Source organism: Tamandua tetradactyla, chromosome 6 (assembly GCF_023851605.1).
Source record: "Tamandua tetradactyla isolate mTamTet1 chromosome 6, mTamTet1.pri, whole genome shotgun sequence".
NCBI lineage: Eukaryota > Metazoa > Chordata > Mammalia > Pilosa > Myrmecophagidae > Tamandua > Tamandua tetradactyla.
The window spans coordinates 117389726-117402564 of record NC_135332.1 but is presented as its reverse complement, the minus strand read 5'-3'; the positions used below and the strand labels follow the sequence as shown (position 1 = coordinate 117402564).

The 12839-nt window shown below is 34.8% G+C and overlaps 1 protein-coding gene across 14 annotated transcripts in view; it reads left to right on the top strand.

The window, feature by feature from the left end:
- The window catches only part of STAU2 (staufen double-stranded RNA binding protein 2), a 363048-nt gene that overhangs the window by 156762 nt on the left and 193447 nt on the right, over positions 1-12839 (top strand). For all 14 annotated transcript variants that reach the window (XM_077167009.1, XM_077167004.1, XM_077167001.1 and 11 more), the window contains 3 exons: positions 1757-1916; positions 3129-3236; positions 5243-5455. In XM_077167009.1, the coding sequence (XP_077023124.1) occupies positions 1757-1916; positions 3129-3236; positions 5243-5455 (481 nt within the window). The remainder of the gene's footprint in view (positions 1-1756; positions 1917-3128; positions 3237-5242; positions 5456-12839) is intronic.

The following is a 12839-nucleotide window of genomic DNA, read 5'->3' as shown; positions in this document are numbered from 1 at the left end:
AATACTTGTTGAATTAATGGATTTTATTGCATGTCCTTGTAATTTTTTCTTTGTTTCTTCTAGGTTTGTTCTTTCCTTTTGTATCCTCTGTTATCCTTTTATGCCTGCATTATTGCAGCTTTCTAGACATGCTAATTTACTTCACTTTCATTAAGCACAGAACTGCTATAAATCAACTTCTGAATACATTTTGTTAAACCAGTTCTTAAACAGAAAGTTAAGCACCTTATTCTCCTAAATACTTTGCATCAAAGTATCTCCATCTTTCTGCCTCCCTTCCATTTCTAATTATACCTATCTGCTGTTAAAAGCACAGTTGTCTGCATGTTATCACCTAAATTGTCTTACCTCTTTCTAGCCTCTGGAGTAGCTCCCCATCCTCTGGCACCAGACCATTTGGCTCACTTCTGTCAAAATCTGACTGAAAACTTCTCTCAGGAAGTCTTCGTGTTTTAAATTTGTACTGTTTTCGTTAGTGTTTAATATTATTTTCTATAATATTTTCTCATTACCTATAAATATATTGTCTTACATTTTTTATAAATATATTCATGAGTTTAAAATTTTATTAAGACTAATAAGAGGGTTATACAGTGATAGAAAAGTATTTGCAGAGTCCCCTTGGGGAAATGGTGAGCAAGGGGGAAAATTCAACTTCCCCAAGTTGAATTCTTGATATTCTCATAAGCAGTGGAGACAACCAAAACAATAGGCTGAGCCCTCAATCTTGGAGTTTGTTCATATGAAACTTAACCCCACAAAGGACAGGTCAAGTCTACTTAAAATTAGGCCTAAGAGTCACCCCAGAGAACCTCTTTTGTTGCTCAGATGTGGCCTCTCTCTCTCTTTCAGCCAACACAACAAGCAAACTCACTGCCCTCCCCCTTTCTGCATGGGACATGACTCCCAAGGGTGTGGACAGAAATTGGTGATGTGGGACAGAAATCCTAGAATGAGCTGGGACTCAGCATCAAGGGATTGAGAAAATCTTCTCGACCAAAAGGGGGAAGAGTAAAATGACGCACAATGAAGTGTCAATGGCTGAGAGATTCCAAACAGAGTGGAGAGGTTATCCTGGAGGTTATTCTTACATATTATATAGATATCACCTTTTTAGTTAAGGTGTATTGGAGAGGCTGGAGGGAGCTACCTGAAAATGTAGAGCTGTGTTCCAGTAGCCATGTTTCTTGAAGATGATTGTATAATGATATAGCTTTCGCAGTGTGACTCTGTGATAGTGAAGACCTTGTGTCTGATGCTCCTTTTATCTGCCTTATCGACAGAAGAATAAAACATATGGATTAAAAATAAATAAATAATGGGGGGAACAAATGTTAAAATAAATTTAGTAGATTGAAATGCTAGTGATCAGTGAAAGGGAGGGGTAAGGGGTATGGTATGTATGAATTTTTTTCTTTTTTCATTTTATTTCTTTTTCTGAATTGATGCAAATGTTCTTAGAAATGATCATGGTGATGAATATGTAACTATATGATGATATTGTGAGTTATTGATTATATATCAAGAATGGACTGATCATATGGTAAGAATGTTTGTGTTTGTATGTTATGTTTAATAAATAAATAATTAAGAAAAGATTTTTAAAAGTATATAAAAAATAAGAGGATTATAGTTCATTATATAGTTTGTATCATTTAAACAAATCTTATAAGATTTTTAAGTGGTTTACACTCTTTATAAGATTGTGAAGTAGTTTTATTGAACTAACATTCATGTTTTTATTTTCTTATTTTAGGTATCATTGCCCAATGCCTAAGATCTTTTATGTTCAGCTGACTGTAGGAAATAATGAATTTTTTGGAGAAGGAAAGACCCGACAAGCTGCTAGACACAATGCTGCAATGAAAGCCCTTCAAGCACTTCAGAATGAACCTATTCCAGAAAAATCACCTCAGGTGTGGTCCTGCTATGTATAGTAGTCTGTCATAGTCCCTCAGTGAGATTGCTGAGAAGGCAAATAAAAGCATTTTTACGAATAGAAGAGCAAAAAGATCTTTTTCTGGTAGGGAAAAAGACTAGAATGGTGATTGGCGATGCTCTGCTTCCCAGGCTGCCTGTCTTCGGTAGTAGACTCGGTGTTCCTGCCAGGATCACCTTCCCTCTCAGAGCTTTGGTTCACCCATGGAATTCACATTCTAGGCAACTTAACGTCTTAGGATGTGTATAAGGATGAGAAATAACAGTCATTTGTTTGACATTAATACTCTGCTTATTGAGCGTGGATTACATCATGTTACCCTGAAATCAAGGAATTAAAGCAGCAGGAGATGGTTATGGTTTTCCAGTCCTGTTTTATTTGATAAATGAGGAAATTGAAACTATTCTTGAGTAAACTGACCCATTCTCATGGCTTTGGCTATTTCTCTATTGATTTCAAAATTGTATCTCTAGCTCAGGCTGTCCTATTGTGTGTTCATCTTATTTCAAGCTCTAAAATTCAACCTGCCGTTCCTCCGCCTTTGAGATTTAACTTACTTAATGGCAGGCAGACTTAGGCATTTTCCTTCTTGTGCACTTGCGTTGTAAGTCTTACCTGTTTGTTTACCTGTTTGCTCACTAGATAATAAGCTTCTTGACAGCTGAAATATATATATCTTTTATCTCTTTGTCTCTAATACTTATACTCTATTCAGCACGTATGAGGTCCTCAAGAAGTTAAATAGTGAAGCAATGAATTGGTGCCTGAGCCCAACACAGAGCTCTGGCCTCCTGTTTTGCATTCTGTACTTGTATTCGACTAGTCTTCATGGGAGATCATGTATCATATTAGGACACCAGTGAATTTTATGTAAGGGGAAACCAGAGATCTTTAAAATGAGAGAACTGGATCTAGGCAGATAGGACAAATTCAAATTAGTATATGGTTGAGGACAAATATTTCCACGCTTAGCATTTATGCTTCTACTTTGAGAAAAAAAAATTAAAAATCGGTTAACAAAAAGCCTGGCAGCAAAGCCATTGACTACTGTAGTTATATAAATACCCATCAGATAGTCTATAAGTTCCTGTCTCTTACTGGATTTTAGATAGGCCCTCTTGATTGTAGAATAAATGAATAGTTTGTTGCAAAGTGAAGATTCAGTGTTATCTTATTTTTCTTGATGTAGAATGGAGAATCAGGAAAAGAAATGGATGATGACAAAGATGCAAATAAATCTGAGATCAGCTTAGTGTTTGAAATTGCTCTGAAGAGAAATATGCCTGTCAGTTTTGAGGTATGTGCTCCATAGAGATCTTCCCATTTTTTTCCCTACCCCTTGCAATTTTAAATAAACAAACAAATAAAATTAACTAGTATACTAATGATATCCTAAAAGAGTTAATGTGCTTTCTTATTTTCAGACTATCATGAAACATATAGGTCCAAAGAAAAGTAAACCTTAGTATAAAATCATAGATTCCTGCTGTGCTCTTTGTCTTTTCTCTTGTAAATCCTTTATATGTATGACATTTCAGTTTTCATTGTAAAATTTATTTTCTGGATATGGGATAATGTATAATATCCTGCAGAATTTGATGTTTTTAATAGAATCAAATTAGGAATATTCAGGTTAAATTTTAGTGACCCATGTTTAGTAATATCCAATTTCTTTCAATTGTGTGAAGGCTAAAATATGTTTTACTTAAACCTTACCTAGTAAATCACTAAGAAATAATGAAGCAGCTCTCTGTTTTACAACTAGATAAATATGTCATACATATATATTTTAAATTGTATGAAATTTAAAAGAGAAACTTCTAAAAGTTATTATTGTCATGCAACCCTTATTAAAATGTGACTAATTTTGCAACCCAAATATCTGGAAGGAGAGTATGAACTATGAAATAAATTGAAACAGTCTTGGAATATCCTCTTTCAGGTGATAGGAAGTTTGTATACTAGAGGGGGCCCACATTTTAGTCACCGGCAGGATCCTCTGACCTTCACTGAGAACGCATTTGCTTTTTTTCTTGGACACAACTATAACAAGTTGGATTATCTCATTCTTGTCTTGTAGCATATGAAAAGCAGCTAAATGAGAAAGGGAAAAAATGTAGTTGAGAACCTTCTTCCAGCAAGAAATGATAGAGAAAATGTGGAAAACCTATCAAAAGTAATTATACATACTCAAAAATTACTGAGATAATGCCTTTTAAAGACTATTATGAATAGGGGACAGTTTTGGACGTCTTAGATGGAGGTAGCAGTATTATTATAGTGTAGAATGTTTTTGTTCATTGTGTAGATCTGTCTAATGTGAAAAATAAAAGATTAGTATTCTCTCAAAGTGACTAAAATAAAAATAGTTTTGGTGGTTAAAGTAGTAATCGGAAAATAACTTGGAAAATTTGCTTGTGCTAAATTCATTATCCATGGTAATGTTGGATTATCAAGATATTGTTTTTCTTTTTTTTTTCTAATTGATATCCAAAAATTAGAAGAAACAAATTTAATATGTGACATTACCTATCTTTTATAGGTTCTAATTTGAAGTAGACTCAAGTTTTGAGTGCTCAGGTTTTAGAAGATATGTTTTCCTCAAAACCTGGCATAGTTTGAAAGTAAGAGCATACTACACAGGGTTTAGGGATATTCATAGTTGTCAGATTCATAATTCAGGTATTTTTATGGCACATCCACTTACCTTTGATTCTCTCAGAGAGGGAGAATAAACAACCCTTTCTATAAAACAGCTTTACGGTCTCCATGAAAAGTAGTGAATTTTTTTCATTCATCAACTGTTTTTGAGAGGCTTTGACATGCAGGATACTTTATAAGTTGTAGAAGAAAATGTAAGATATAGTCCTTGTTCTCCAGTAACTTACTCTCATGTCAGAGAAAACTGGGTATGTACACAATTATTCATGCATTATCATTCTCGATGGCCCATGTATCTAATCTAATATGTATGTTTTACGTTCTTCATTTTGTGCTCCATAAGAAGCTGTTTAACCATAGTTAGAATTACTTGTTTTCAAATATAAAAAACTTTGATGATGAATTGAATGTGTTTATTTAGATTTCTGTTCTTTCCACTTCAGTTCATTAAGCATCGTAAATGTTATTTATGAGTAGTCCCTATATAATGCCTTAAAATAGTTTTATTTAAGCAATACAATAATTCTGGCATAATTACTAATAATTTCAATTTTGATGATGTAAATATTAAGAATGATTCATATTGTGAGGATTCATCTTGAGTACTTGTATGTTATTTAGCATTTCACTTTTATTTAATAGGTTATTAAAGAAAGTGGACCACCACATATGAAAAGCTTTGTTACTCGAGTGTCAGTGGGAGAGTTCTCTGCAGAAGGAGAAGGAAATAGCAAAAAGCTCTCCAAGAAGCGTGCTGCAACCACTGTTTTACAGGAGCTTAAAAAACTTCCACCTCTTCCTGTGGTTGAAAAGCCAAAACTATTTTTTAAAAAACGCCCTAAAACAATAGTAAAGGTAAGTGTATGCTTGTTGAAATGCTTATTTAGTTTTACTAAGTAAATATCATAGTAGCTTTAGATAAAAAGTTTTCCATAAGACATGCACCTAAAATTATGGGTTGTGTATAGTTCAGGAATTAAGGTAGGATGTAGTATTATAAATTAATGAGAATTCTGTTTTGTTTTTTTAACACCTACATTTGTTCATCATACAAGATTCCTTACATATCAATAGTTTTTTTTATGGTTGGAAAGTGCTTTCCTATTCATGATCACCTTTAGGATAGTCCTCATCATGGTTATTTAAAGGAGATGATATTATCCCTCAGTTTTACAAATGAGGTTTTATAAAGCATTTTTAAAGAATTTGCTCACTCTTATTCAGCTATCATGTGAACTAGACAGAGCTACTCTGATCTCTAATCCGGTACAGGCCATACTGCTACATAGTAATTTCTTAGGATACCATGAAATGGTAACAGGATAAAGAGTAATAATTATTTGAATAATACTAACAGCTATGACAGCAGCAGCAGCAGCACTAAGCAACTATAAAACACTCAGTGTGCCAGGCATTGTCCCCATGCTTTACCTACTCTATCATATTAAATCCTCATAGCTGTTCTACAAAGTACATGATACCATTTTCATTCCCACATGTTTACCTTTCAAAGAAGAATACATTGCACACAGCTTTTTAAGATATTGTGACTATTTTTTTTGTTGGATCAGATTGTATTTACTTTTTTATAAAGATAGAGGTCAGAGAAATGAGATGTGTCAGCACTCATTCCAAGATAGTACCCATGAGTGCTGTACTTCCAGAAAAAGTATTAAGCTTGCTAGCATTTTAGTTGCTGGCTCATCCTCATTATTTAAGACTTCTTCTGATTCTACTCTATGCATCATGGGTCATAGAAATGAAATACATTTTTATATTTGACGGATTTCTTTTGTTTAGATTGTATAATGGCACAATTTGGTATTTTTACAGGTTTTATACTTTCATTTTAAAAATACATGCATACATATATACACATATATGTAAATTATATAAATACTCATTCTTTTTCATGAATATTGACATTACTTCACTGTGAAGATTTAGGTTGTTTTTCCTGAAATAACATTTTTCATTATATGTAAGGTAGACTAAAAACAAGTACCAAATAGATAACCCATGATTTGTGGTGGTTCCGAGGGGAACTAGTTTTCATTTGTTTGCTCTAACTGCACAATCAGGTGGTAGGAATAGCTACTAAGTGCGTAACCTTTGGAATGAATTTTGAGTATGAATTTCTGTGACCTGAGCTAGTTACCTAATTTTTCTAATCTTCAGTTTCTTCACTTATAAAGTGGGAGTAATAATTATACTTGTTTCGTAGGGTTGTTAACATCATAGATTCTTAACTGAAAAATAATGTATATAATCAGTACTCAATAAATATTAATTATTGTTATTTTCTATTTACTGTCTGCTGTTCTCACTGGGCATCTGGTTTCAAACAGCTGTCTCAGCATCTCCAGGCGTATATGTCTGAGCCTTCTCCAAAAATGTTCTCCTTTTAAAGGATTCCAGTAAACTAATTAAGACCCATGTTGAATGAGTGGGGTCCCATTTCTATGGAAACAATCCAATCAAAAGGTCCCACCCACAATATGTCTGTCCCCCAAAAATGGATTAAAAGAACATGGCTTTTCTTGGATACATAGCAGTTTCAAACCAGCACACTGTCTATGCACATTTTAAATGTGCAGGAACATATTTATGATGTAATTCCTTGAATCTTCTTGTATGTAAAATCTGTTGGTTTTCCATGATGGAAGAAGAGTGCTTTACATTAGGCTGTCAGCACAAAACAGGTTGTAATAAGTTCCATTTTCTCTACTAAACTAGGCATAAACTTATTATGTTAAGAACAGTAAGCCATTGATTGGGTCAGAAAAGATTTGTACTTTGAAGGTTCACAAATAGGTAAGTATTTCTATACTAGGATATAAATCTAACTCATATTACTTTGAACTTTAGCTATGAAAAGCAAGGTTAGAAGGAAATTATTTTTTTTTTCCGGGAGGAGGTGTCTTTTTTTTTTTTATTAATTTTTAAATTAAAAGAAATATATGACAAGAAAGAGACATAAACATTCTTAGCATATGATCATTCTGTTCTACATATACAATCAGTAATTCACAATATCATCAAGATAGTTGCATATTCATCATCATGATCACTTCCCAGAACATCTGCATCAATTCAGAAAAACAAACAAGAAAACAACAGAAGAAAGTCATACATACCATACCCCTTACACCTACCCCCCATTGATCACCAGCACCTCAATCTAAGTTTATTTTAACATTTGTTCCCCCTATTATTTATTTTTATTCCATATGTTTTACTCATCTGTTGATAAAGTAGATAAAGGGAGCATGAGACAGAAGGTTTTCACAATCACACAGTCACAATTTAAAAGCCACATCATTATACAATCATCTTCAAGAAGCATGGGTACTGGAACACAGCTTCACACTTTCAGGTGGTTCCCTCCAGCCTCTCCACTGCATCTTGACTAACAAGATAATATCTATTTAATGCGCAAAAATAACCTCCAGGATAAACTCTCGACTCTGTCTGGAATCTCTCAGCCATTGACACTCCATTTTGTCCCATTCTGCCCACTGCCACTCCCCCCCCTACCCCAACAGTCGAGAAGGTTTTCTCAATCCCTTGATGCTGAGTCTCAGCTCATTCTAAGGGTGTTCTCAGTCCCTTGATGCCAGTCCCAGCCCATCCTAGGATTTCTGTCCCACGTTGCCAGGAAGATCCACACTCCTGGGAGTCATGTCCCATGTAGACAGGGAGGGCAGTGAGTTTGCTTGTTGTGTTGGCTGGAGAGAGAGGCCACATTTGAGCAACAAAAGAGGCTTTCTTGGGGATGACTCTTAGGCCCAGTTCCAAGCAGACTTGACCTATCCTTCGTGTGGTTAAGCCTCACGTGAACAAACCCCAAGATTGGGGGCTCAGCCTATTGCTTTGATTGTCTGCACTGCTTACAAAAATATCAAGAATTCAACTTGGGGAAATTGCTTTTTCCCCCTTTCTCACCATTCCCCAAAGGGGACTTTGCAAATACTTTTTTATTTACTGTTCACATCACTCTGAGATTCATTGGGGCATCACTCTGGACAAATCAATAAAATCTCATGCCCTACTCAAGGTTCCATGTACTTATGGTGTTCAACCAAGCTGTCTACATAACTTATATTAGGAAATGCACTAGTCAAAACATAAATTTTGTACTAAATAAACATTTTTTGTTTTAGTCTCATGCATAAGTTAAAGTCCTAAAATGTTAATTACTATCAATTTTCAACACCCTGCAGTAATGACATTCCTGTGTTCTTCCTCATGCAAAAACAATTTTTAAAATTTGTACATTTAGTCACTATCATTATACACTCTAGGTATTCCTAGATTATACCATCTCAATCTTTATCGTCTATCTTTCTTTCTGTCTGTGCCCCCAGCCCTCCTTCCTCTATCATTCTCACATTCAGCTTCATTCGGTGTTTTAACATCATTGTATTACAGTTAGGTAGTATTGTGCTTTCCATTTCTGAGTTTTTACAATCAGTCCTGTTGCACAATCTGTATCCCTTTAGTTCCAATTACCCAATATCTTACCCTATTTCTTTCTCCTGATGGGCTCTGTTACCAAGGAAATGCTCCAGGTTTATTCACTAATGTCAGTTCATATTAGTGAGACCACACAGTATTTGTCCTTTTGTTTCTGGCTAATCTCACTCAGCATAATGTCCTTAAGGTCCATCCATGTTTTTACATACTTCATAACTTTATTCTGTCTTACAGCTGCATAGTATTCCATCATATATGTATACCACAGTTTGTTTAGCCACTCTTCTGTTGATGGACATTTTGGCTGTTCCATCTCTTGGCAATTGTAAGTAATGCTGCTGTAAACATTGGTGTGCAAATGTCTGTGTCCTTGCTCTCATGTCCTCTGAGTAGATACCTAGCAATGGTATTACTGGGTTACATTGCAATTCTATATTTAGCTTTTTGAGGACCCGCCAAACTGCCTTCCACAGTGGTTGTACCATTTGACATTCCCACCAACAGTGGATAAGTGTGCCTCTTTCTCCACATCCTCTCCAGCACTTGTCGTTTTCTGTTTTATTGATAATGGCCATTCTTGTGGGTGTGAAATGATATCTCATTGTGGTTTTGATTTGCATTTCCCTAATAGCCAGGGAAGTTGAGCATCTTTTCATGTGCCTTTTGGCCATTTGTATTTCCTCTTCTGAGAAGTGTCTGTTCCAGTCTTTTGCCCATTTTGTAATTGAATTGTCTGTCTTTTTGTTGTTGAGTTGAACAATCTCTTTATATATTCTGGATACTAGACCTTTATCTGTATGTTGTTTCCAAATATTGTCTCCCAATTGTGTAGGCTGTCTTTTTACTTTCTTGACAAAGTTCTTTGATGCACAAAAATGTTTAATTTTGAGAAGTTCCCCTTTCTTTCTTTCTTTCTTTCTCTCTCTCTCTCTCTCTCTCTCTCTCTCTCTTCCCCTCTTCCCCCTCCCCCTCTCCCCCTCTCCCCCTCTCCCTCTCCCCCTCTCCCCCTCTCCCTCTCCCCCTCTCCCCCTCTCCCTCCCCCTCTCCCTCTCTCCCTCTCTCCCTCCCTTCCTCCCTTCCTTCCGTGCTCATGCTTTGGGTGTAAGGTCTAGGAAACTGCCTCCTATTATAAGATTTATAAAATATCTTCCTACATTTTCTTCTCAAAGTTTTATGGTCTTAGATCTAATGTTTAGGTCTTTGAGAAGAAAGTTATTTTAAACACTTTTCCCCAAAGGGTATGGGAGAGGAGGAGATTTTGAATTCTCAAGCAAATTTGTCTACTGCTTCTAACATGAGCATATTTTCTGGAATTTCCATTTTGTCTATCATTCAGAGCTCAGGTTAAACTAACTTCTTAAAGGAAGCCTTCTCTGATCCTCCCTTGGTCCCAGGTCTAGGTTAATTCCCTTCATTTTTCCTTACATACATGATACTTGGAGGTACTTGTGCTATATCTGTCTTAGGTTAAAATAAAGCCTGTAACTGTGCAACAGGACTGGATACAAAAACTCAGAAATGGACAGCACAATACTACCTAATTGTAATGTAATTATGTTAAAACATTGAATGAAGCTGCATGTGAGGTATAGTTTTTTTTTCTGTCTATTATCGTTTTATTTCTTTTTCTGTTGTCTTTTTATTTCTTTTTCTTAATCGATGCAAATGTACTAAGAAATGATGAATATGCAACTATGTGATGATATTAAGAATTACTGATTGTATGTGTAGAATGGAATGATTTCTAAATGTTTTGTTAGTTAATTTTTTTTAATTAATAAAAAATAAAAAATAAAAAAAAATAAAGCCTGTAGATATCCTCTGAAATACATGATACTTGGAATTACTTTGCTATATCTGTCTTATGTTAAGATAAAGCTATGCTATTCTCTGAAATATAAGGTTATTTTGAGAAAGCAACATGCATATACTGAAGTTGGAATCTAGAATATTTTAAGTATGATCAAATCTTACATTGTTCCCATAAATGGATCATCTTGGAGTGGTATCTCCATTTTCAGCATTTCTTCAATTCCTAGTATGTCTTATTCATTCAGAATGCAAAATTCCTTATGTTTGATAGAAGTTGAGAAAGTATCTGTTGTTAATTGTATTTAAAATAATAAAACTAAAGCTCTGTCTCATTTGATTCTCTCAGTCACCCTATGATATATCTATTAGCCCATTTTACAGATGAAACCTATGAAAAATCACATAGCAGAACAAAGTTTCAGATGCAGTCTTGTCTTTCTCCATTGTCCATGGAAACTACTTGATTGTATACTCCATTTTGAATTTTAAGATTCAGTCTATAGAATTAACCTGTAAAAATGTAAGATGGCCTTGATGATGTATTTGGGTATTATATCCTGTTTTTTAATGTAGCTCTCTTCTTGAAGATATTTCAAAGAAGGCTTTCTAAAGTTGAAGATAAAATTTTCTGTACACCAGTATCACCAGATTGTCCTTATTGTTTTCTAATCTGAATAAGAGCTAGTACCCAAGGAACATTTTAATTGTTAAGAGTCCTAGTAGTTAATTTCAGTTATAGGGGAGAAACCAGCCATTCATAGTGTTTTCAGAGCCCCATTAATATCTAACTGAATTTATGCATCTGGTTCTTTATTATTAGAATCTGTGTTAACAGCCATTTCTTTGGTACATGAAGATGTTCTTATACGTGAGATAAACTAAACAGTAATATGGACAGCATAATATTGGAGGTATATATTTATTTGATCATCTTTATGAACTAGGTATATTACTTCCAGTGTCAGACTCAGAAGCTTCTTTTTTTTACTGGGTTCTCAGTCTTATTCTTACAAATTATTATCTGTATCTGTGTTTTCTCATTAGTCCTTCTTTATTCCCTTTGTAATTCTTTTAATTTTTATCTTTGGTATGTAGGAGAAGTAGAAACCCATGTTTTATCAGAAGCCAAGAGTCTCCTTTGCTGTCTCCTCTCCTTCTGTCTAACCATTCCAGTGCTGTTGTTCTTTGTATTTTCTTACGCCCTTCCTAGACTGTTTTTTTACTTCTAGGGCTCCAGTTCATTCATTATATAGAGTATTCTCAAATATTTTTCCATACTATGCTGCCTTTTAGACGTCTTAACTTTCTCAGTCACCTCAAACACTGTGTCCAGAACGCGTCATCTTCTCCTATAATTGTTTCTCCTCTAGTATTTCTTATCTCAGGACTGGCAGTACCATCCACCTATTGAAAACAGAATTCTAAGAGTCGTATTTAACTTCCTACTTATATACAGTCAATAATCGTGTCCTATTGATTCCACCACCTAACTATTTGTTAAGTTGGTCCATTTCCTTCCATCCCCACTGCCACTCTTTTAGTCCAACTCATCATTATCTCTTACTTGCAGTAGAGCAGTAGCATTTTAATTAGCCTTCCTACAAGTGCTCTAGCCATTAAATGATCTTTTAAAAAGATTGATCTTTTAGAAACACACATCTGATCATGTCATATGTCTGCTTAAAGCCTTTCAGTAGTTTCCCATTGTTCTTTGGGTAAGGTCCAAAATTCTTAACATAGTATAAGAGACCCTGCAGGTTCTGATTTCTGCTACCTTTCCAGCCTTATCTCATGGAATTTGTATTCTCCAACCATCCTAGTATCTTTCCAATTCCTCATATATGTGATGCATGCTAGTCCCTGTATCTAAAATGCTTTTTCTCTCCCTCCCAATTTTCACCTAGCTTACTTCCTTCTATGTGTCATTCGGATTTTGGCTTAAACCTGATTT